Source organism: Brachyhypopomus gauderio, chromosome 11 (genome assembly GCF_052324685.1).
Source record: "Brachyhypopomus gauderio isolate BG-103 chromosome 11, BGAUD_0.2, whole genome shotgun sequence".
Taxonomy (NCBI): Eukaryota; Metazoa; Chordata; class Actinopteri; order Gymnotiformes; family Hypopomidae; genus Brachyhypopomus; species Brachyhypopomus gauderio.
In genome coordinates, this window is record NC_135221.1 from 13,282,995 (window position 1) to 13,307,355 (window position 24,361).

The 24,361-nt window shown below is 41.9% G+C and overlaps 1 protein-coding gene across 3 annotated transcripts in view; it reads right to left on the bottom strand.

The window, feature by feature from the left end:
• Nucleotides 1-352: 352 nt before the first annotated feature.
• LOC143527129 (solute carrier family 23 member 2) overlaps nt 353-24,361 on the bottom strand; it is a 31,717-nt gene continuing 7,708 nt past the window's right edge. Inside the window, exons 5-14 of one of the 3 annotated variants that reach the window (XR_013134038.1) lie at nt 23,594-23,765; nt 20,872-21,053; nt 14,750-14,867; nt 13,855-14,011; nt 11,384-11,637; nt 8,968-9,132; nt 3,627-3,735; nt 2,788-2,954; nt 2,153-2,248; nt 1,838-1,869 (exon numbers count right to left, since the gene is read on the bottom strand). Coding sequence is in view for 2 of the 3 variants with exons in the window: in XM_077022114.1 (XP_076878229.1) it covers nt 1,682-1,869; nt 2,153-2,248; nt 3,627-3,735; nt 8,968-9,132; nt 11,384-11,637; nt 13,855-14,011; nt 14,750-14,867; nt 20,872-21,053; nt 23,594-23,765 (1,441 nt within the window). In the remaining variant the exon portion in view is untranslated. Of the gene's footprint in view, nt 1,870-2,152; nt 2,249-2,787; nt 2,955-3,626; nt 3,736-7,780; nt 8,230-8,967; nt 9,133-11,383; nt 11,638-13,854; nt 14,012-14,749; nt 14,868-20,871; nt 21,054-23,593; nt 23,766-24,361 lie in introns of those variants that run through there. The other 2 variants (XM_077022114.1, XM_077022115.1) reach the window with 2 other exon arrangements.

The following is a 24,361-nucleotide window of genomic DNA, read 5'->3' on the forward strand; positions in this document are numbered from 1 at the left end:
ATTTTTACAAATGTAATGACATGTACCTCATCTGTGCCAAACTGAATCCCAAAGACTTGTGTAGGGTTTTGGTTAAAGGTCTTTTATTCAGCAGGGCATATCAACATCAGCTGAAATTATTTAAACAGACTTACAACACAGAAAATCAGAAAGAAATGAGCCAAACATAAGCCAAATAATTTGTCAGAGCAGTTACAGGCTTAGTAAAGCTTCTTAAAAGCAAATCTCTAAACACCAAGAATCAGAACACAATATTCAAGTGAAGGAATGCAGAAGAATGAAATGTGACTGAAATGGGCTTTTCACAATGTTTCATTTGTGTGAGTAAAAGAGACGAATCACTCAACCCAAAGTGGTTCATGGTTTTATTCCCCTAATTCAGAATCAGCATAGTGAGTATTCACAGCTGTGACAATTGCAAACACAAGTGCAAGTGCAAAGCCCCACTTCCATATGTAAACTCTGATCAAATAAATAAAGTTTAATTTGTAATTCATTAGCTGCGTATATGCTTAAATAATGGTCTTTGAGAAGAAATTCGTTTGATAAAACTATAGATAGCCTTACAAAAATCCACAATAAGGTCATGTTTAAATGTAAGAATGTCCACTGAGAGAATTATTTTCTTTCCAAAAATGTCTTTGTGGTGTGTCCATGTATAAAAAAATGGAAAAGGTCATTAATGATTCTATTTTTAATGTATTGGTTTACCATGTAAATTTGGACACAAACATATAAATGGTCACATAATGCAACAGTTCACACTATTTCAGCAAGCCATTCACAATGGATAGCGCTAATCAGAAACATACGTGAGACTTGGTACTGAGACACCGAGGAAGAACAGAACCTAAAGCCAGAAAAATACAGTTGAAACTCTCTCAAGCAAAACATATGGATGTTTATGATTTGAAATCTTGAAATACTTAAAATATCCATTTCTCTGGCAAGGAATATGTTTGCATTAAGACATGAATTTGGTTTGGGTGAGACATTAAGGAGAAAAATATCTGGATTAGTACAAAAGCAACCTGTAAAAAACTCCCATAAACTGCTTTCACGCTGCAATTGACTAGAGACCAATTTTATGTGACGTTTTTAAGTTTTCTATTTTGAAATGTTGACATGCAACACATACAATCTCTAGATTAAACCATAGGCGACAGATGCATAAAGAACTAAAGGCAAAATTATCCATTTTATTCATCTGGATTAAAATATAGATGTCTGTTATGTACAAAGTGCTGTACATTATTATAATTTTGGTCTGCTAACTTCTTATGATATGCAAATAAGAACATATCATAAGGACTGCCCTCATCATCCCTTATACAGCAATCTGTAGAAAATGTTAAGAAAACAGTGATATTAGAACGAACCAGGATAAAGTTACTGTATTTATACTTGTAACTATTAATTATTTTAAGCAGAAACGTGTAGCTTTCAACATACAGTATATTATATATTACATATATATTGTATATATATACTGTATATTTTCAACATATATGAAAACATATCTTGCAGTTGTTCACATTTGTAAACTAAAATGTAAAAACTATCTTTTAATAGGCAGAGAGTTTAATGAAAACACAAAATAAAAATAAACGGCCTAAAAAATTGTTTAAATGTAATACCAGAACATTGCTTATTATTTGAGAAGTTCATGGTGTCACAGTTCTTAGAGGTCTGTCCCCTCGTCCTGAGACTTAAGGACTGGGAGAAATGGGAGGTGCTGGAGGAACCTGTATCTGTAAAGAAAGGGCATGCAGAAAGGCAGGTCATAGCACGACTGGTCAGTGGAGTAAAGGCTGGTGCCATCATGGAGATTCTCCCTCCAGCGTTTAATCCCTCTCTCCTCATCTGAACCTGTGCACAGAAAGAAGGGAAAGGGGGGGAAAACAATGCCTTGTTTAGTTGAATCGATGGTTTCCAGACTACAGATTATTTCACATTATTCAATTCATGGTGATTCATGATTGAAAATAAGCCTGTGGCTGTGTTTGGAAAATCAAGCCAGTATTGAAGTAAGAATTTAGAAAAAATCTTCCTTGAGAGAAACACGGATCTGGCAATACAGGTTTTCCAGGTTATTAAAGTACGTTTTTTGTTTGTTTTTCAATCTTTAAAGCCTATGAGATATTTGGTTTACCTGGAATTGTGTTATCCAGAATAAATCCAAAGAACCCACCAATGAACATGTGAGTGGTGAAGAGTATCATGATTAGTTGATCTAATTCTGTTATGCCTGTTAAAAACACACACACACACACACACACACACACACACACACACACACACACACACACACACACACACACACACACACAAAAGCCATCAAGCATACATCGAGCATAAAGAGTTTGTGTGTGTGTGTGTGTGTGTGTGTGTGTGTGTGTGTGTGTGTGTGTGTGTGTGTGTGTGCACGCATGCATGCATGCATGCATGCAAAAAGCTGGTTAAATGCCTTTGGATGCTGATTATTGGCCCCCTGATCAGTATTTCATGCAACCAGGTGGTCAGGGGTTCCTTAGCTTGGGGAGCTAAGGTCAAGAAACTGATTACAATATGCTTAAGCACCTCTTATTAAGGACACTTTCATTTAAGGTGAAGCCCCTTTAAGTACTGTTTGCAAGGCAGTCAAAGAAAATATAGGCCATAGGTCACTAAGAGGGCAGGTGGAACTGATGTCAAAAATGTTCAGAGCAGGTTCATTCCTAAATGAAGTAAGGAGATTACAGTCAAGCCAAGACTTCTAAAGAGGATTGGCAGATAATCAGGCCTGACCTTAAACGTTCACACAATGCTCCTGTCTTCTGCAATCAAGCCTGTGCTGACGGGACTACTTGAACCGGGTGACCCATCATTACCACCATGATTATCAGGGCCATGACCCACATAAACGTCTCCCAAATCCCTTATGGAAGCTATGGGCAACCCATACCTGCCCCTTCCTGGAATGACAAACATTTACAAAGAAACACGAACATGGAAGTAAATACTGGAATTGCAACAGAATTGCAACCAATTCATGTTCAGGAAACTAGCATTCAATCTTTTTGGCAAATAGCCATTGCTGTTTTAAGAATGAAGATGAGGTTGGCTCATTTGTTTGCATTTCATTCCTGGAAGGACGTACGAGGACAGGCAAACACATGTCATGCAGGGAGTTTGTGCTCCTGCATTTAACAACGCACATCTGCAAGTGTATCCATCTTCGTGTTGCCTCTAATATGTGCCACACATCCCACAGAAAAAAACATCCAACAGCTTTAAGTAAGACAGTTAGTGTGAAATGTCTAAATGGTAAGACGTATATTGGGTTGCTAGCATATCATGCTCATTTCTGCAGGTAAAGAAATAATTTTAACATATTGTCACACTCAGTAACTAAAGTAGCTAAAGATGATGATGTAAGCTGGACAGCACCCTGGCCTGGGGTTCCTGCGATAAGACACCAAGAGGATCCCAGTTCAGGGCACACATTCCATCTTGTGCACATTGTTATGCTCTGAAAGAGTTCTCTTCCGGGACTGTTCAGGTATGACAATGGATAGATGGTATTCCTGTTATTGAATTCAAGGGCCTGTAGAGGCTTAGAAAGTTCAAGATCAGTTAATTTTTACCTGTGTTAATCATGTCTGGGTTTGAATGAAACCATGTTGGCAGCACAAGTCCACTGAAGGTTGAAAAGCCAAGGATCAGCAGATTCCTGGAAGAGTTCAAGTCGACGTACTGCAAAAAGCAACCTTTTTTTGTAAGATTTGGCATTTGGTTAGGACATAAGATTACAGAGTTGTAAAATGCTGTTAATTTGTGAACAACCACACAAGGGCACCTCTGGTCCTTAGACTCAGATGGCACATTAATGGCCCCCTAATGGTTCTCTCTGTGCTTGGCAATACAGAGCCTCCAAATCACAATGCACAGATCAGTGAGAAAAATCATTTTCGTTTAAGTTAAAAGGTTAAACATGGTGTGAAGAGAAAATGAGGCACACTCCCATTTGAACACTTAGGCTCTTGATGACCTCTGGCTGTAAGCCGAGATTAAACAAGTTGCCTTTTTTTTCTCCTGACTGTCGCTTGTGGGCTGCAGAGCTTTTTTTGAGGGGGGTACTTATTTTTTCTGCTCAGAAATACCTGATTTGTCATGGAGGCCTTAGTAAGTTGTGGCTTGAAAGCATGTTGGGAAGCTGCTGGCCAGTGCCAGTGGCCCTGGGTGGGGTTGTTGCAGAGGGGTGTTTCTTGTAACCTGATCTGGGCGGGGGTGGGGGGGTGGGGGGGGGGGCAGATGTTCTTGCCACCTGACTGGACATGCAGGTTGCTTGGAGATACGGATGGGCTATGTGAGCTATTTTTTAAATCACAGTAACAATCACATTAACAAACATTATCACCATGCGAATTCACTACAGGTACTACAATTCCCACAATGCCTCTGAATCTTCCCAATCACTGGAGCATCTAACATTTTCAGTCAAAGCCATTCTCAGTGAGTTTCCTTGATCACTACATGGAGATAGCAGTAGAAAATCACACTATGCTGGTATTAATGCATACATTTAAGGGCTAGGCACTTATAACCACTTAACACATAATAGACCACAGAAGCAAAGGCATGGGTCATAGCCAAAGGGGGCACTGCTCATTTTGTATGCTTGTATTGCTAGCATGAGCTGCAAAAACAAAATTGCATAATTCACATGCAGTTTTGTCTCAAAGGAATTATTCCACATGTACAATACACATGTAATGATATTATTGAAATGTATAGAACATGAGAAATCAGAAAATAAACAGGGAACAGGAGTGAAAAGAGAAAAATATATAGAAACAGATACAAAACAAGTAGAAAGTAAGAGAGAGAGAGAGAGAGAGAAGACAAAGGAAACAGGGATTCTACAATCTTTCCTGGATTACCATAGAGCCAAAAGTATTCATTATTAGATTATTAATTATTCACTTTTATATGCCTTTAAAATGAATAAATCATAAATATTGTGAACCTATGCAGCCAAAGCATGAGTGAGAGTAAGTGAAAAAGAAAACAGAAGACTGTACAAGTTCTACTGATGGGGAAGTCAGACAATGTCTCTCACTCTCACTCACTCTCTCTCTCTCTCTCTCTCTCTCTCTCTCTCTCTCTCTCTCTTTCTCACTCACTCACTCACTCACTCACTCACTCACTCACACACACACACACACACACACACACACACACACACACACACACACACACACACACACACACACACACACGGGGCAGTCATGGCCTGGTGGTAGGGAACTGGTCTTGTGACCGAAGGGTCATGGATTCAATTCCCAGACCAAACTGCTCCCCGAGCGCCGGGCTAGGGCTGCCCACCGCTCTGGGCACGTGTGATCCACAGCCCCCTAGTAATCACTAGTTTGGGTGTGTTAACTGCACAGATGGGTAAAAAGCGGAGGACAAATTTCGATTGCAGTGAAAAATCACAATTGACAAAATATGGCACATTTACACAGAGAGAGAGAGAGAGAGAGAGAGAGAGAGAGAGAGAGAGAGAGATGACTCATCCATTTAACTTGTCAATGTGAGACAAAACACACACAAAAACAGGCATGCATGTGCGTGTGTGTGCACTCACTTCTCTCTTTCACACACACACACACACACCACTCCTTCTCCACTCCCAATCTTCTGGTTATTGATCACTTGAACCTTTGTGACACTTTGTTCTCTTATTTAAGCCCACAGGAGCGCTTGCCCAGCGTTAAACATTGTTCCTCGCTGCAGTGTTCTAGACGACACCCCGACTTTACTGCCAGCGTTCTGCTAGGACTGCTACTCTGCTGGGTCACAACGCCTCCAGTCCTACTGCCAGTAACGCTTGTGTTTGTTTGCTTTGGCCAGATCACCGCTGTGCTCTTGTGTCTGTCTGTGCAATATGGAGAATAAAAACGATCCAAACCTGCATCTCACTGCCTCCCTGCTGTCCTGACTACATGAGCAGCCACCAGAGGTGAGCGCAGTGAGAGCTCCGGACCGGGCTGAGGTCCAGATCTTCCAGGCTACTGCTCTCGGTGAGGTGAACATTGTTCTGTGCTCGACTGCCATACCTGCTTTGTGCAGAGCCTCTCTGAAGGTCTTGCTACCCAGGCCACTTTGGCTTCTGAGCATGCGCAGTGTCACCTTGCCACTTCTGAAGTCTGTGGTGTGGACCGTAAAGGCTGCGATGGGCTAGCAGTTCAGTGTGAGGGCTGTGTACCGGGGGACCGTGCTGGTGTTCGGCTCCTCTCCATTGCTGTCAGACAACACTGACTTTGTCTAGAAGCTGAAGGCATTACACCACCATCCACATCAGGGTAAGGTTGGTGGTCACAGGCCCTGCTGGGCCTAAGACAGAGCTCCTACTTGGCGTATCCTACGGAGATCAGGACTCCTTCTCCTGCTACATACTAGAATGAACCAGTTCTCATTGGTGCCTTGAAAATACGGGGCTTCGAAGAGAGCTGCAGAGAAGGCAGTAACCCTGAACGCTATGGTTCACCCGACTGCTTCCTGGAAGAGAAAGGCAGGAGCGCCTTTGGGAGGAGGCGGAGTCTGAACCAGGCCTTGCGAGAATAGAAAAGGTGAGGGCCGCTCTCACCTCATCGATGTTTTGCATGTCGTGACGGTGTCACACATGGATCGCTCTCCCCTCCTTTCAGCCCTGTTTGACTCCGGAGTGGCAGGCAACCTGATGGGCCGGAGCTCTGCCAAGATCCTGGGGATCTGGCTGACTGCCCTGCGAACCCTGGTGCACATGCACGCACTAGACAGAGGTCCTGTGGGCACGGGACACATGACACATGTCACTCCGCTCATCCGGATACAAATGGACACAGCCCGCACTGAACACATTTCTTTTTTAATGTATTTCACTCCATCCATCATTCTCCATCTTGTCATGTGAGTGCCTCCCCTGGTTATGCACACATGACCCATGCATCTCATGATCCCTTAATCAGATTGCACAGCAGGCATGCTCCTGCCAACAGCAATGCCTCCAGAATGGGGCTGTGCCTTACCTGTCCACCTGGGTGGAGAGACATGAAGCACACAGCATGCTTCCTCATCCCTGCCCCCTACTGGGACCTAGCAGAAGTATTTAGCCCTGCCAAGGCCACCTCCTCACCACAAATACGCCATCAGCCCAAAGGAGGGCCCCCCCCACCACCACCACCAGGTACAGACTCACTGTCCCAGGAAGAAAAGCAGGTGATGGAGCACTATATATAGCAAGTTTTGCTCCATGTTACAGCTGCCTCTCAACCTCACCTGCGTCAGCCAGTTTAAAATAACAAGGTGTGCTGAAATCACGTGTACTGGGAATTAAATGCACAATGCATGCCCCCCCCCCCCCCCCCCCCCCCCCCCCCCCCCCCCCATCTACAAAACCCAGGGGCTGATTTTGATGTGGAACCAAGCATGGCCCGATGGTACCCGGCTTGAAATCTAGCCAACGTCTCAGTAGCATCAACGATGTGACCGTTGATTTTCTACCCCTCTGAACCTGGTGTAGGGGTTATCGTCGGTTTTCCATGCCTTAGAACCCGGTATAGGGGGTTCAGTGGACTTGAGTAGGTGGAGGAGAACGCTGCTGCACCTCGTGAATCAGGAGGTGCACAGCCAGCAGGAGAGAAGCTGGGAGGAGCCTTGCAGATGCTGCTGACCTTCTTCCATCAGGCGCAGATCTTCAAGCCAGCTCCCTGTCACCTGCTGTTAGAGGTCAACAAGACCTTCGGGTGGGTCCCCACACACACACACACACACACACACACACACACACACACACACACACACTGATGGGGAAATCAGACAATGTCTCTCTCTCTCTCTCTCACACACACACACACACACACACACACACACACACACACACACACACACACACACACACACAACACACACACACACACACACCCACCTCTCCTTCTCCACTTCCAATCTCCGGGTTATTGATCATCTGCACCTGTACCCTATTTGACACTTTGTTCACTTATTTAAGCCCACAGGAGCACTCACCCAGCGTTAAACATTGTTCCTCGCTGCAGTGTTCTAGACGACGCCCCCACTTTCCTGCCAGCTTTCTGCTAGGACTGCTACTCTGCTGGGTCACAACGCCTCCAGTCCTACTGCCAGTAACACTTGTGTTTCTGTTTGCTTTGGCCAGATCACCTCTGTGCTCTTGTGTCTGTCTGTGCGCTACGGAAAATAAAGACGGTCCAAACCAGGACTTGTGTCTCACTGCAGCGTCAAGTATAAATACAGCAACTTAAATTAATCTAATGTGTTAAGAAACCCAAGTAGTTAGGAATATTTTTCAGACAGGACGAGTTTTCCCGACAAATGTCCATAAAGTCATTTTATCACAAGACCTTTGTAGTATTTATGACCAATTGGCACTGGAATGCACAATGCACAGTCCATTAAAATGACTGACATTCCAGATTAAAAGGGGACCAAAATCACAGAAGAATGTGGACATAATTACAGTACCCTACAACCCCACATAACACAAAACCCATCCTAATAGGACTGGTAATTGCTGTTATTTCAGTGCCATGCTAAACGTTTTGGGCCATACACGTCCGCTTGCATACATTATTAGTTTACTAACAGTATACTATCGGTATACTAATAGACATGTGGATTCGTCCTTGTACTCACAGCCATGAGTGGTTTTCTAATGAAAGCCATTCCATTAACCATTAACCTTTAGAGCACCTTCCATTGCATTAACCTTTAACCTATAGACCACCTTACATTTCATTTACCTATAAAAGCACAAAAAATTTATACCAGTAAACAAGCACTTTCACAAATTCTGAACACATGTAGTGCAGTTTATTTTACTGCTAGAAACTACTGCTAAACTCATTTTAGAGAACTATTTTAAGATGCTATGCAATCAATTCCCCAGAGTGGAAATATGTCCATTACCTGCAGGTTTGATATTCCCACAGCAGCGATCATTCCAAACATCACCAGGAACATGCCTCCAATGACCGGATCTGGAATGGTGATGAACACGGCGCTGAACTTCCCAAAAAGCCCCAGTATGACCATGAGAAGGCCAGTGGTCTGCAGAACCAGCCTGCTGCCGACCTGGGTAAAACGTCGGGTGCCTCCTGTTATTAATCACGCCACATGCATGTCATATTCAGGGGTATCAAATCAAACACACTTTCCAGAATGTATTAAAAATAACGGCAGTGCAGACTGTGTTTGCATGTATATACTTAAACATTTTTCAGGTATCTTATCTGCAACAAAATCATAACCAACATAGGAAGAGATTTAGAATTCGCTCCAAGTCATTTCTATGTAGCATACCCAACAGACAGATAAAAAGGCAAGTTCCCCATGTGTAGATGGAGAAAAGGAAGTTAGGATGGAGCCACAGTACACTACACTATATTTCAGTTCATACTAGAGTATATTTCAGTTTACACTAGAGTATATTTCAGTTTACAATCAAGTATATCAAGGAGTGGCTCACATGTTCAGGTGCTTGTTGATCAGGCAACAAGAGATGTGGGATCCCAAAGGTATAGTAAGATTTCTCCCCACCAGAAATCCAGTGCAAAAAGGGTTTTCATTACTCTTTTATATCATTCGTGTTAAAAGTTATAAAAACATTTTTAAAAACAGGTGGAAAGGTTTCCATGGAAGCAGTTTCGAAAAACTAGGTAGGTATTAACTCTTGCTGGATTCCTCAAGCAGCCTCGGGCAGTGAATGAAATAAATCACTCTTAGAGTCAGAGTGACTCCCTCTGGCCTGACTCAATCTCCCCCAGGTTACAAACATCAAAGAGAGGGAAAAGAGAAACTCCTCATGCCTCTGATTCCCCCCTCTAGTATACCCCAGGGCCCCGCCCATTAACTAATTGGAGTTTTCCATTCTAGAGCCTGAGAAATAAACACGATATTACATGCTGTATTGCAGTACCGTACCATAACAGTAGTAGTTACATAATATCTCAGATTTAGTATGACTATTAGTTACTTTATTGCCAGCTTGCATCCTATCACTCAACTGGCTTTATGACTCTCGTCAGTAGCTCTGTAGCTCTCTCTGGATTCCCCTGCCTGCAGGGAGTCTGAGAATCTCCATCTCCAGGAGCAACATTTGTCTTTACACCATTATATGGGTGAGGTGTAAAGATCGGAGATGAGGGGTGCTAAAAAAAAAACCCACTGGCACGTACATCAGTCTGTGCCAGCATCAGAAACGTTAAATACTACAATCTGAATTTCTATAGTGAATAAAACATACTATGGAAAATCATTGATGTTCACAACATACATTTATTTAAATTGATTTCAAAGTGACAACCACTTGCCAAACTATTTGCATCATCATTTATAATAACAGGTTATACAATAATTTAAACATATGTATAATACTTGCATGTGTAAGACACCTTGACCAACAGCTGGTTTGTCTATATTGATGTTATCATTAGTGTCATGGTTGGCTGTGTATCTTTGGGTGTTTTTGCTGACACTACATTCACAGGCACCTGCTGCTAGGAGTGGCTCTAACGTTAGCCCGCTGATCCCGGCCTGCGTTTCGCTCTGTTGTGTTGTCTGACTCACGTGTTCTCTTTGTGTCCTTTTGGAGACAGGCCAACATCGTTATTTAGCAATAACATTAATTAAACTAACTTTGACGCAGCTCGTCTTGTCCATCATTAACAGTACTCGTCTTTTACTAGATTTCTAGAGAGGACAGAAACAGGTGTGTGTAACCTACTGCCCCCTGGGTAATATAGTTTACATAGGGTCATTAGGAATCGCCCAGAGCCTGATATACAGAGGGCATAAAAGAGTAGGGTGAGCTTGTGAGACGTGCTGGTATGCAAGACAAAGTCATGGCACGCCAAAGAGTAAAATGTAGACATGCCAGTACTGCATATCAGTGAATACTGGCCCACTTAATGTACTATTGTCACCTAGTTAGTCAAATAGTCTGCCCTACTGCACAGTAGTTTGACTGTGCTGTTTTCACAGTTTGAATCCCAAACTCTAACCATACCTGAGATGCTTCTTGCCATGGTAGTGTCACATTTTTCTTTTGGGTTTTTGCATGCACCAAATAGCTGTTAGACCTTAATAATTTCACATTAGACAAGACTGTTTAAGCAGTATTGTAACCACACGTTACCTTTATGTGACAAGATTTATGTATTTACACAAGCAAAGAACATGCTGTCATTTGTTGAATGGGTGTTTAAATTGAAAGTCAAAAAAAACAAAACAAAACAAAACAGGACAACACAGATGACAGTTAGAACACACGTGACAGGACACGTTCTTACCGTTGACCGTTGACAGAGAGTGAAATCACACCTACCCTAGTGATCCCCAGGGCAGCGATGTTCTGGCTGTACGATGTTGTCCCATTGCCACTGCCCCAAAGAGCAGCCAGGATGCAGCCGAGGCCCTCCACAGCAATGCCGCGGTTAACGGCGTGGGTCGGGGGGGGTGGAGCACCAGATAGGCGTGCACAGGCGTAGTAATCCCCTATAGACTCTATGGTGGAGGCCAGGGCCCCCGCCATCATGCCAAGGACTGAGGAGAGGCTTACAGTTGGAAGACCCCACTGCCCTGTGAGGTTTAGGGGATAAAGAGCCACAAACTGCGCTTAAAATGTGGGACGCACATGTAATCAAGTCAAGGGGATGCTTACCGCGCATCTCATGGCAGGAGTCACAAGAAGTCTTGTTACCTGTAAAAATTAACTTGACCTTGATGCTGCAGATATAGCTAACTGGTTAGGGTGACCGTGTGTGTGTATGTGTGTGTGTGTGTGTGTGTGTGTGTGTGTGTGTGTGTGTGTGTGTTACTGCATAACTGGTTAGACTGACTGTGTGTGTGTGTGTGTGTGTGTGTGTGTGTGTGTGTGTGTGTGTGTGTGTGTGTGTGTGTTACTGCATAACTGGTTAGACTGACTGTGTTGCCAACACAGCAACAAAGATCAAGTACACTGTGGTGGATAAAGGAATCTTCTGAGGTCACATTAGAGGTTTGGGTACAATCACTTCCCACCATCAACAACAGAGACAGAACTCACTAATGCTGTGATTTACACCTGGGGTAATTCTGGGGAGAGTGACCTTCATGCTTGTGCTCATGGACTTGGGTGTGTTAAATGCAACAATGTGTGTGTTGTAGATCTTCAAACGCTGCACAGTGTATAAGGGTATTTAAGAGAAGTTTGGCATGTGGCTTGTAAACATAAACCAAAAGCCAACATGCAAAGACAAGCTCTGCCTCCAGCTGACAGGATTACTAGGTGGTCATTTTAACTGGGAAACGGAACAGCAAGTGTTCTGATAAACATTCTCAATTCCTCTAAACTGTCTAGAAAAATGTATGACATGTAGATGTTTATCAGTGAGTGGCAAATATAGCTGAGGTCAGACTGAAAAATTTTAACATTGTTGTGTTGTAAAAACCTGACAATTGTTCAAAAATACAGTGTGACCTTTGTAAAGTTTTGTCCTGACTATTTGTGCCATGCCAGCCTGCAAAAAGGGAGTCAGTCTACGTTTCCTGAAATTAAAAATGACTTTGTAATACATCTTTTACCTTACCAAACCTTAGCAGCTATATGTTTTTCAGGGCCATCTTGTTGAAAAAACAAACTAGCTAGCTAATTTTACAAATATATTTACATCCCTTTTGGGACGTTTTCAAAATGCTGTTCCTTGATGCGGCCTGCAAGAGCCAGAGATTCAATGGCCCTCACGTTTGTCATTTGTCAATGTAACTCCTTGAATGTTAATTATTTGGTCAAACTTGTTTCAAGAGGTTACACAGGCTTTTTAGTTGTTGAGAATGTGCTCTGAAAGAGAGGGAATCCAAATCATCACAATTTCATGTTGACAAGCATGTTGAATTTGAATGAAAATGTTGATAGGATCTAGATGTACCAAGAAAGCTGAAACTACACCGTCCCTGGATCCTTCATGAACTACACCAAATAAGGCCCACACTTCCCTCACTGTACCATCCACAAGGATCTCTGAAAAGCACCCAGACTAATGAGAGACATATCTGGTGTACACAGCATTAGTTATCACCACTATTTTTAGAACAGTTCTTATTTTAGACCAGGATGAATGGCTCTGATTCTAGAGGGCAGGACTCTGGAGCAGCATGGTGGTGTCTGCTCTGTGAACACAGACTAGGTTATGGCTCATGATTTGGGTTTTGCCTACAGTTAAAGTTGCTCATCTCTTCAAATACATCTTGCCTCACATAATCGTAAATCTGTTTTCTGGTAGCATTCTGCTTTGAACATATATATGTATTTACAAATTTCTCAAAATTCTCCATCCATCCATCCATTATCTGAACCGCTTAATCCCGCTAGTCGGGGTCACGGTGGGGCTGGAGCCAATCCCAGCATCTCCGGGCGAAGGCAGGGTACACCATGGGCAGGTCGCCAGTCCACCGCATGGCCAACACACGCACGCACTCACACCTACGGGCAATTTAGAGTGATCAATCAACCTAACACGCATGTCTTTGGACTGTGGGAGGAAACCGGAGTACCCGGAGGAAACCCACGCAGGCACAGGGAGAACATGCAAAGTCCACACAGAGCAGCCCAGACCGAGAATCGAACCCAGACCGCCTTGCTGTGAGGCGACAGTGCTAACCACCACACCACCATGCCGCCCCTCAAAATTCTCATTCTCAACAAAATTTGCCAGAATGTGTAATAAACAACCGAAAGTTAATGCAATCCATTGATGGAATGTTCACTAGAAGCTGTGGACAGACGTGGGTGTTTGAGGTCCTGTTACAAACACTCACCTGGATAGGGCACAAGGAACCATGCAGCACTAGTGACTGCGTCTAGGTTGATGTCGGTCCTGGCCTTGTAGCCATAGTCAGCAGGGGAAATGGGCAGAGTGTTGAAGTGTGTCAGGAGGAAACACAGAAGCCAAGCCCCGCACATCCCAAACAGAGCCTGCCAATGAGACCAAAACAACAGCAGCCGCCTGCATTATTTTGCCGCTCTTTAACAGGGACATTTCTAACTCCCCTACTGTGCGACCGTTGTGACATCCATGTGTACACACAAAAGACCCCAATGGGACAGCGAGTGTGACGCTCCAGATATTGCTCTACAACAAAACAGTGTCTTTCTAATGTATAATACAACATGTAAAACGTGGTGAGCGTAGCAGCAGCCAGTGGCCTAGGGTGATCGAGGGTTTTACTGCAGCTTGGGGGAATGAGTTGACAGAGATCACTGAACATTCCTCCAAACCCTGACAGACGGCTTTAGTTACAAAGGCACTGTAAAAAAAAATTCCAGCAGGCCTTTTGTTTTTAAATCACCTAAACTCTTGTAAATTTCTCCTGATAGTTACAGGCAGACCTTTATTGCACACAAGGCTTTCTGACTGCCTGTAATCCACTGATCTGATTCAAATCAAATGGCATTCAGCAGGAAACTGAGGTCTCTACATCAGCTTTCATTGTCTGGTTTTATTTACTAAAACTGCTTGAAACAATCCTAATTCTGTCAACACAAATAAGAACTGAAGTAAAACAAGTAAAAATACATTGAGGGGGGAAAGCACCTTGTGTACAGACGACTGTCCCGTTATCACAATTCACAATAACATAATACCACTTAACAATGCAGTTAAGGATGAGAGATTCCTCAGCTTGTAACCATGCATTTAAAAAAAAACCTTACCGAAAAAAGTTTAAATAGAGGGTACCGAAAAACCTTCCACTTCTTGTCCTTGAAAGTGACTAGAGGAACATCAACTTTGCTTAAATACTGAGAGAAGAGAAAGATAAGGCACACGGTCCTGCAGACAAAAGATCAAACATGCTGTCATTAAGAGATTATCACTCCTTTCACATTGTCATAGTTCAATCATTTAAACTTTCTGCTGTCAAGGCAGACAGACAGAGAATCTATAATATTTAGATTGTATGTATTGCCTTCAATATTTCTATAGGAAATACAGCTGCATTTATAACTGTTCCAATGCATGTGTTATTTGCATTTATACCTAGTGTGTTTAACCACTTAAAGCAATCCAACTGATTTTAGTGGTGATGATGAAGTAAGGATACAGCGCAGCATGTCTATAAGTACAATCCACAAACTACAAACCCCCAGCCTGTTCCCATCAGTAACAGGGAACTATCCTACCTGTCCCTGTCAGTAACAGGCAACTCTCTTACCTGTCCCTGTCAGTAACAATTAACTCTCCTACTTGTCCCTGTCAGTAATAGAGAACTCTCCTACCTGTCCCTGTCTGTAACAATTAACTCTCCTACCTGTCCCTGTCAGTAACAGGGAACTATCCTACCTGTCCCTGTCTGTAACAATTAACTCTCCTACCTGTCCCTGTGAGTAACAGGGAACTATTCTAACTGTCTCTGTCAGTAACGGGGAACTATCCTACCTGTCCCTGTCTGTAACAATTAACTCTCCTACCTGTCCCTGTGAGTAACAGGGAACTATCCTAACTGTCTCTGTCAGTAACGGGGAACTATCCTACCTGTCCCTGTCAGTAACAGGGAACTATCCTAACTGTCTCTGTCAGTAACAGGAAAGTATCGTAACTGTCTCTGTTAGTAGGCAACTTTACTGTCTTATCCTGCTGTCTGTTGCTGCACTATTACTGCACTAGCCAAGCAGTAGTCAAGGAGATGGATTTGTACATCAATTGGGTCTAGTTAATGGTGTTCTATTTGTGTGGCGGAAGTTTACACCAAGAATAAAAATGCACACACACACACACACACACACAAACAGACATACACACACACACACACACACACGTACATGCACAGACATCAATATATGCAAATGCATGCACACACATAGAGCCGTACACACGTGTGAGAACACAGCTGGAGCAACGTGGTTCCTGCTGGGTTGTAAAAGCACTGGTGCCGCTTCACACGCAGCTGGAAGGACTTAAGTGCTCATTTGGCCATTACTAGATCAAATCAGACTAGAGACAGTAAAAGTCACCCCTGACTGTACAGAGTCTACAGACAGACTGGATAAAATCTACACTCTATACAGACTCTACAGACCAACCCTACAAACTCTGTAGCAGTGGTGGTTCTAGGGGCGGGGCCACAGGGGCATTGGCCCCAGCTGAAATATGATTGGCCCCCTGAAGTGCCCCTGTCCTGTCACTCATCTGTCCTTTGCCCGAGAGCGATGATCATTAGATTATAGGTGGATGCAATTCCATACCCAAACACTAGTGGCGCCAAATCGGAATGTCCAGCGTGAATAAAGCTTACAGAAGATTTGCACGATCCCGCAGAGAAAGTTTTTCTATCTACAACCGATGGCACTTTTGAGGAGTTGGTTGGCAGCAGAAGACTGTAGACCAGAGGCTGGTCAGGAGAATGGCACATAAGTTCACTGAATTCGTACACCTCATAGTGATGATTTACCATAACTTTAATATAATGGCTTAAATTTTTATTGGTTCGTATATCACCACATCTACCACAACTCACTTTATATTTTAAGCTTTCAAGTCTTTCCTTCAGTTTTAAATAAATAATAATGTGGTCTCTTGTAGACAACATGGTTTCTGCTGAATAGTTTGTGACATATATTTGTGTTTTAGCCACAAACTGGGACAGGACTCTCTCTGATAAGGACAAGCAGAGAGAAGTTGATGACTTAACCCCCCCCCCCCCTCCCCCCATTCTACTGAGCCACCAGAGTCACCAATCAGTGCAGATCCTACAGGATCTGATGGTAAGAGGCTATCTTGGAAAGTAATAACTGATTGCGTGTGTATCGTGACACTAGGCGTATGTTAAATAATTTGTCATTTGCTGCTTTCAGACATCTTCCAGTGTGGTGCACAGAATCCTGTGCAGACGTCAAATGATTGTTCTGCTCCAGTAGGACCTGATGGTATGCTTTTCATTCTGTAAATGGTCTTTAAATTTCAGTGAATTATGCACTCATTCACTTACTGTTACTGAATGCCATGAAAGTTAAAAGTTGAGGGATATTAACAATTGACTGTGTGTGATTGTGTGCAAGGATGTTGGACAAATACTTGGCCCCTCTATGAATATTGTGGCCCCTTGATGGCTCCTTACTCAGAAAAATCCTAGATCCGCCACTGCTCTGTAGAGATTCTACAAAAAAACACTACGGACTCTATAGAGACTTTACAGACAAACCTTACAGATTCTATACAGACTATACAGACATACTCTACAAACTCTATACACACTCTACAGACTCTACAGATAAAACTCTATACAGAAGCTATATACACTCACCGGCCACTTTATTAGGTACACCTTGCTAGTACCGGGTTGGACCACTTTTGCCTTCAGAATTGCCTTAATCTTTCATGGCATAGATTCAACAAGGTACTGGAAACATTCCTCAGAGTCTGGTCCACATTGACATGATAGTATCACACAGATGCTGCAGATTTGTCGGCTGCACATCCATGATGTGAATCTCTTGTTCCACCACATCTCAAAGGTGCTCTATTGGATTGATCTGGTGACTGTGGAGGCCATTTGAGTACAGTGAACTCATTGTCGTGTTCAAGAAATCAGTCTGAGATGATTTGCACTTTATGACAGTGTGTTATCCTGCTGGAAGTAGCCATCAGAAGATGGGTACACTGTGGTCATAAAGGGATGGACATGGTCAGCAACAATACTCAAGTAGGCTGTGGCATTGACACAATGCTCAATTGGTACTAGTATCCCCCACATCATTGCAATGGTGGACAGTAACGAAGTAATTGTAATTCGTTACTGTACTTAAGTAAATTTTTTGAGCTTTTTTTACTTTACTCAAGTATTTCCCTTTTTGTAACTTTTACTTTTACTCCACTACATTTGAAAGTGAAATATCTTACTTATAACTCCACTACATTATGTGAAAGCTGTCGTTACTTCAGGCTTCATGTGTTCAACAAAGTAACATCAAAACAAAAGAAGCGCAAAGCACGTGCACCAATCAGCGTTGGGTTCAATGGCGCTGCACGCTGTATGCAACAGCATACAAGTGTGGTGGAAATTTGGTGATTTCCATTTATGTCAGGCTTTCTTAGTATACATTAAACACATTAGATATAGGGGTTAGAGATCTTTTTACATATACGTGTGTTAATCATGGCACTGAAGCCATTCTCGTGACTTCAGTAGGCCTCAGATGTGTGTTTGTGTGTTCTCTGGCCTCGGCTGAGGCCTAATCTGATGTTCCTCTGGTGTTCCCAAAACTGACCTCGCTGGAGATGCCAAATCTCTACTTGGAAGGGACTACGGCGATATAAATTTAAATAAATTAAAATAATCGGACTACGGCGATTAAAATAAATCATTCTACTTTATTATCTTACCCAACTGCTTCTGACTTTTATTGTGCTCACCATTTAAGGGTTTCGGAATTTCTAACACACAAGTTTGAAAGAAAACATACCTATTTAAAATGGATGAATCTACTGATGTATGCGCCACACAATCCATGGCCTTTTTTTGAAGTAGTCGAGGAAAAAAGACTCATTCATTTTCAAGTGCCTTCTCTGCCTACCACAGTATCATACGATTTCTTCTTTCAAAAATTCCCCATCTAATTTAAGGAAGTATGTAGAGGTAAGATAATTTCTTAGGCCTACTGGTAATTTATCTTAATGAGAAATGTAACAATGTCTTGCAGCAAAACGTTTCTTTGTGTATGTTAATATAAGTCCGACATCATTGCAGGGTTGCCAACTCTCACGCATTGAGCGTGAGACACACGCATTTGACTGTCTTCACACGCTCTCATGCCACACATCCGATTTCTCATGCCGAAAAAAAAAAACGAGTTTATTTACCTCTGATCCATATCTAGGATTCAATGAGCTACTAGTTTGCTCTGGCGACAACCAATGGCGATCGATTGATCGCAATATAATACTTAATTTTTTAAATACCATTTTACACTGCCCCGGTAACAATTACCCCCCCCCCCCCCCCCCCCCCCCATCAGCCATTTACACTCCCCACTCCCTCCAGGTTCAAATATCACTCCAAGTCATCTTGAAAAGTTGGCAACCCTGTCATTGTATACATGGTTAGTTAGCTAGCTAAGTAGGCTATTGCTAGTATACTCAAACTGCCTTAGCAACGCACTCGGTATGTAGCTAGCTAAGTTAGCTAGCTAATTATTTGTTTTATCGTAGTTCATAGTATTTGGAACTTGCAGCTAAATGCATTGATATTGTTAAATAATAAACATTTAAACATAGCACTTTACGTCAGAAAACAAATTATATTTAGTAGGTTTTACATGCAGAGCATGGTGCTAAAACAGCAATAACTAAAGTATTCTGTATCCTATTTGGCTGGTGCAGTAAAATACAGGAAATGTTTATTTTATTCATCAAATAGAAGGAGATTGATATCTGAATTTGCAATTGCAAATAAATCTTTAACCAAAACATTGCTTGTTCGCACAAAGTTACTTCATAGCCACTTGGTCCTACCAAATAGAAATTACATGCCTTTTTTGTTTTCTGCTTATGATAATTTTAATAAACAAAAAAACCCCACTATAATCATAGAATTAATATTAAAATATTTGTGTACAAAGTGTCGAGCCTGTCCACATGAATTAGTTGATTATGCAAGAGTCAAGGTATAGAGATAACAGGATATTAAAGCCTTATTGGCAGAGCCTAACTGATGGAATGTTACTTTCAGTAATTAAGTACATTTGAAGGCCAATACTTTTGTACTTTTACTCTAGTAGAAGTCTAAAGGAAGGACTTCTACTTGTAGTGGAGTAATATGTTAACTTGGGTATCTGTACTTTTACTCAAGTATGTGGTCTGTGTACTTCATTCACCACTGCCATTGCACCACCAGCCTGAACCGTTGATACAAGTCAGGATGGATCCATGCTTTCATGTTGCTGACGCCAAATTCTGACCCTACCAACCAAATGTCGCAGCAGAAATAGAGACTCTTCAACATTTTTCTAATCTTCTACTGTCCAATTTTGTTGAGCCTGTGCAAATTGTAGCCTCCGTTTCGTGTTCTTAGCTGACAGGAATGGCACCCGGTGTGGTCTTCTGCTGTAGCCCATCCGCTTCAAGGTTTGACATGTTGTCTTCTGCATCCCTTGGTTGTAACGACTGGTTATGTGTGTTCCTGTTGCCGTTCTATCAGCTCGAACCAGTCTGGCTATTCTTTTCTGAACTCTGAAACATCAACAAGGCATCTGTGCCCACAGAACTGCTGCTCACTGGATATTTTCTCTTTTTCAGACCATTCTCTGTAAACCCTAGAGATGGCTGTGCGTGAAAATCCCAGTATATCAGCAGTTTCTGAAATACTCAGACCAGCCCGTCTGGCACCAACAACTATGCCACATTCAAAGTTACTTAAATCGGCTTTCTTTCCCATTCTGATGATCGGTTTGAACTGTAGCCATGTAGTCTTGGCCATGTCTACATGCCTAAATGCATTGAGTTGCTGCCATGTGATTGGCTGATTCGACATTTGCGTTAATGAGCAGTTGGACAGGTGTACCTAATAAAGTGGCCGGTGAGTGTAGACTGTATATAGACTCTACAGACAAAGCATACAGACTCTATAGAGACTCCATAGACAACCCTTCAGACTCTATACAACAAACCCTACAGACACCATACAGACTCTATAAAAACTCTACAAACCATAAAGACTACAGACTCCATGCAGACTCTACAGACAAACCCTACAGACAAACCCTAAGACAAGCCCTATAGACTCTATACAAACTCTTTACAGATTCTACAGATTCTGCAACAAGGAGGCAGAAGGACTTACAAAGCTGAGATGCCCCAGTGAGCACCTGCTTTCTGCCCTGCCTGGATGAACAGCGACAGTCCGATTAAACTGATGGTGGGAGCAATAGCCAGCGGTCCGATGAACTTCAAAACCAACCCCACCAGGCCCGAGAACCCCAATGTCACCTGGAGCAATGACGCCACCAAAATTGCCCCCTGGATCTGGGAAGAGAACCCACATTGTTATTAGCATGGCTGGGGAAAACATAATATGCCATGATGCCAAATCCAATACACCTCATGGTTTAGCTCATAGCTCACTTAATGGCTGTTGTTGTTCAGATATGTTATAACCAGCAATAATAGAGTTTGAATTACTTATTTATCATGGCTAGTTAATATAGGACCCCCAGTTCTTTAAAAAGATTGGGGGTCCAGATGACAGAGTTCCAAAAGAGAAAATGGCTGCATTTGAATTGCTTGCCGGATTTCTCTAGAGGTTTTGTAGTTATAAACTCTATAAAATCCTTAGGTTACTGTGAGAGAAATTTGCTAATGTCATTTAAGATCACATAAGAACATTGTGATTTAGTAGTACATTAGCAGAAAAACTGTGAATAAGGTTGATCAGTGATTCGGTTCAGTGATTCATTTGTAATCATGTCCCTGTTTTGTGCGTCAGGAGAATGTGTAGAGACAGAAAGTACTAGGTTATGTCTGTCATCCCTCTGCTGACCATCAGCTCTTTCTGTGTTCTGCTAGAAACAGGAAAGATCCATATTAGGGGGAATGCACATGTGAGACGAAAGCTGTCTACTGTGCATTCTGCCCCCTCAGTTTCTCAGTGTGCCCAAATGTATTGTATACATGTGATAACAAAGGATTAAAGAAGATTGGACTGCCCTCTCTCCTCAGAGTTCTTGTTCTAGACGAGACTCTCATGCTTTTTTGCTCTTGTAATAAAACTTTTAACCACGTCCATGAGTCCTCTTCTATTTTCAGGAAATTTCCACGACAGTTACATAAAAATATGTAAACTATGTAAAACTTTTGAGAATTAAACAAAATTTTTTGAAAAATATTGAAATCAATTGAGATATTCCAATTAATGGGTCAGTTATGTGCGCTGTATTTGTTAGGGGAGTTTTATGGTGTACAGGAATGGGTCCTCAAACTTCAGTGTTCACATTATAGCATTTTAGTTTAGAGATATAGATCTTCCCTCTCCAGCAATGTTAAGCTGGTGCATACCGGGTAGGTGACGTCAGAGGATGGAGGTAGTAGCAGGTCCTATAAATTATAAATGAATTATATGCTGCAAGAACTGTTGCAGATCCCAGACAACAATAACTGAAGACAGACGATGGCTGTCTCGCATTACGGAACTTTTCTCAAGGGATTTCTGAGGAATCAACACTATCAAGTAAAGAACCTGTCAGGCAACAGCATGTCAGATCTGTGATTAGCTGGTCCTACTCAGCAGCAGAGCACCAGAGAATTTCATACAGCAATATTTTTTTGCATGCTGGTTAACCAAAAATGAAGACCTACCAGTCGATATGACTCTACCTCCCCTTCTGCTATCTTCACTGTTGTCTTACGTTATCCAGGCATGTCAGAAATCCAGCTCAGTTTACAAGATACAGAAGAGGTGTGCAGGATATGACTCAAAAGGTACAATTCCTGGATTTTATCACCAAAATGATTTCACAATAAACAAAGCTTGATGGATTAAAAGCACAATTATTAGCTAATAGTTTGAAGTATTCATAGTACCTATGAATAAATACGGTACATTTTTGAACTGTTGAACATTTACATTGATGGATTGGCCTATTGTAATACTTACATCAACATGAATAATATAAACTGTGGTATTCTCCTGCAGTTCCTTATTAAAATTAAGTAGTATTCTAGGTAGATGCAGTGACAAGCTTACTTATGAAGAATAGTCCTCGACACAGATAAGACACTGAGAGGTCCTATTCAAACTTTGAGAGGCATGTAGAGACTTACTGAAGCATGTAAATATAACACAGGACATGTTTTCTGAGCATCTCTGTGTCACAGAATTTCCCAATGAACTGGTAAAAAAGAGTCAGAATGATTAGAATGATCTCAGTGGTAATCTACATTTTAATATTTCAAAGCTGTAGAAGTAAATGGTTCAATTCAAACTGAAACATTATTAATGTCTATGAAGCAATGCTATAATTTTTTATAATCAAAAAGTTATTAGACGCCGATTAGCTTTATTATTTGTTAGGGTCCATCATTATAAATTGATGTGAATTTTACTTGTTATACCTACTAGCTTGAGCTAATATATGATTCTAAATAGCTAGAATAAATTATTTTCCTTTTTGACCCTAAGATATTCTTTTATAATATCCTATGAAGTCAACATTTAAAATACATCATAAGTATTTTTATGGAATGGCATTCTTTTAGTCAAATAATGCATTTAGATGACTGACTGCATTTAGTGAGCATTTGACTAAAGAAATATTTCAATACTCCTGTAATTTCACTACTGAAATGAAGTTCAACTAATGAATGAACGATTTTCTCTTCATTCTCAAAGCATCTCAGATATGCTTCATCAACTTGTGAAATGGTGGAGTGAGTTGATGACTCCTTTTTTAAATCTCACAACAAAATGCGACACACTGACTCCTGTAAGATAACTAACCGCAGAGTGAAGAGGTGTTCAGTTCTGCTGACATAGGGCGGTGTGCACGGTGGGATGTCCCATACAGTACCTCACGCATGCGAACCTTCCACGCTTCCTCAGGGTCTAAGAGGGAGGCAGGCACCAGCGTGCAATTAGGGTCAGGGGTCAGGCCCTCCTCTGGGCACTTCCACTTGGGCAGAGCCAGGATGGCTAACGTCGGTGTGATGAAGGTAAACGTTCCACCCTGCAGGATCGGCAGCCTGAGGGGATGAGAGCTCCTCAGAAGATGCGTTCATTAGTGTTAAACATTACACCTACATGAAGCCTAACATACTTTAAACAGATGTTTTGGTTCAGCGGCGATGTAATATCATGTTCCCTTGGTAGCCACTTCACAAAGAGGAAATATTCTCCTGGACACAAGACACCCCATTAATCTTACAAAGATTCATGGGCGTAACTTTGCTTTGAAAACTGCAGAGAAGAATGCTGGCCGGGACGTTGCGTTTAATTCAGCTGCCCCTCAAATTCACATTCCCTTTAAGAAATCAAGTCCTCAGACATGACAATTCACTGAAACAAAATTAGTGCAGACACTGAAAGGAAGAGTTCATGAAAAGTGTTATGGTCATGTTTGTAAGCTTATTATCACTGACTAATACAAGATGTATGCTGTCAGTGCTCTGATTTAAAATACATTTGTAGTACAATTATTTTCCGTTTATTTTGATAAGAATTATTTGTTTCGTTTCTCAAAATGTCAATTGTTTCACATTTATTATATCAGCAACGTGTGAGCAAAGTTAAAACTGAATTTCTCTCATTAGGCACTTAATACATTATGTTTTAATGACAA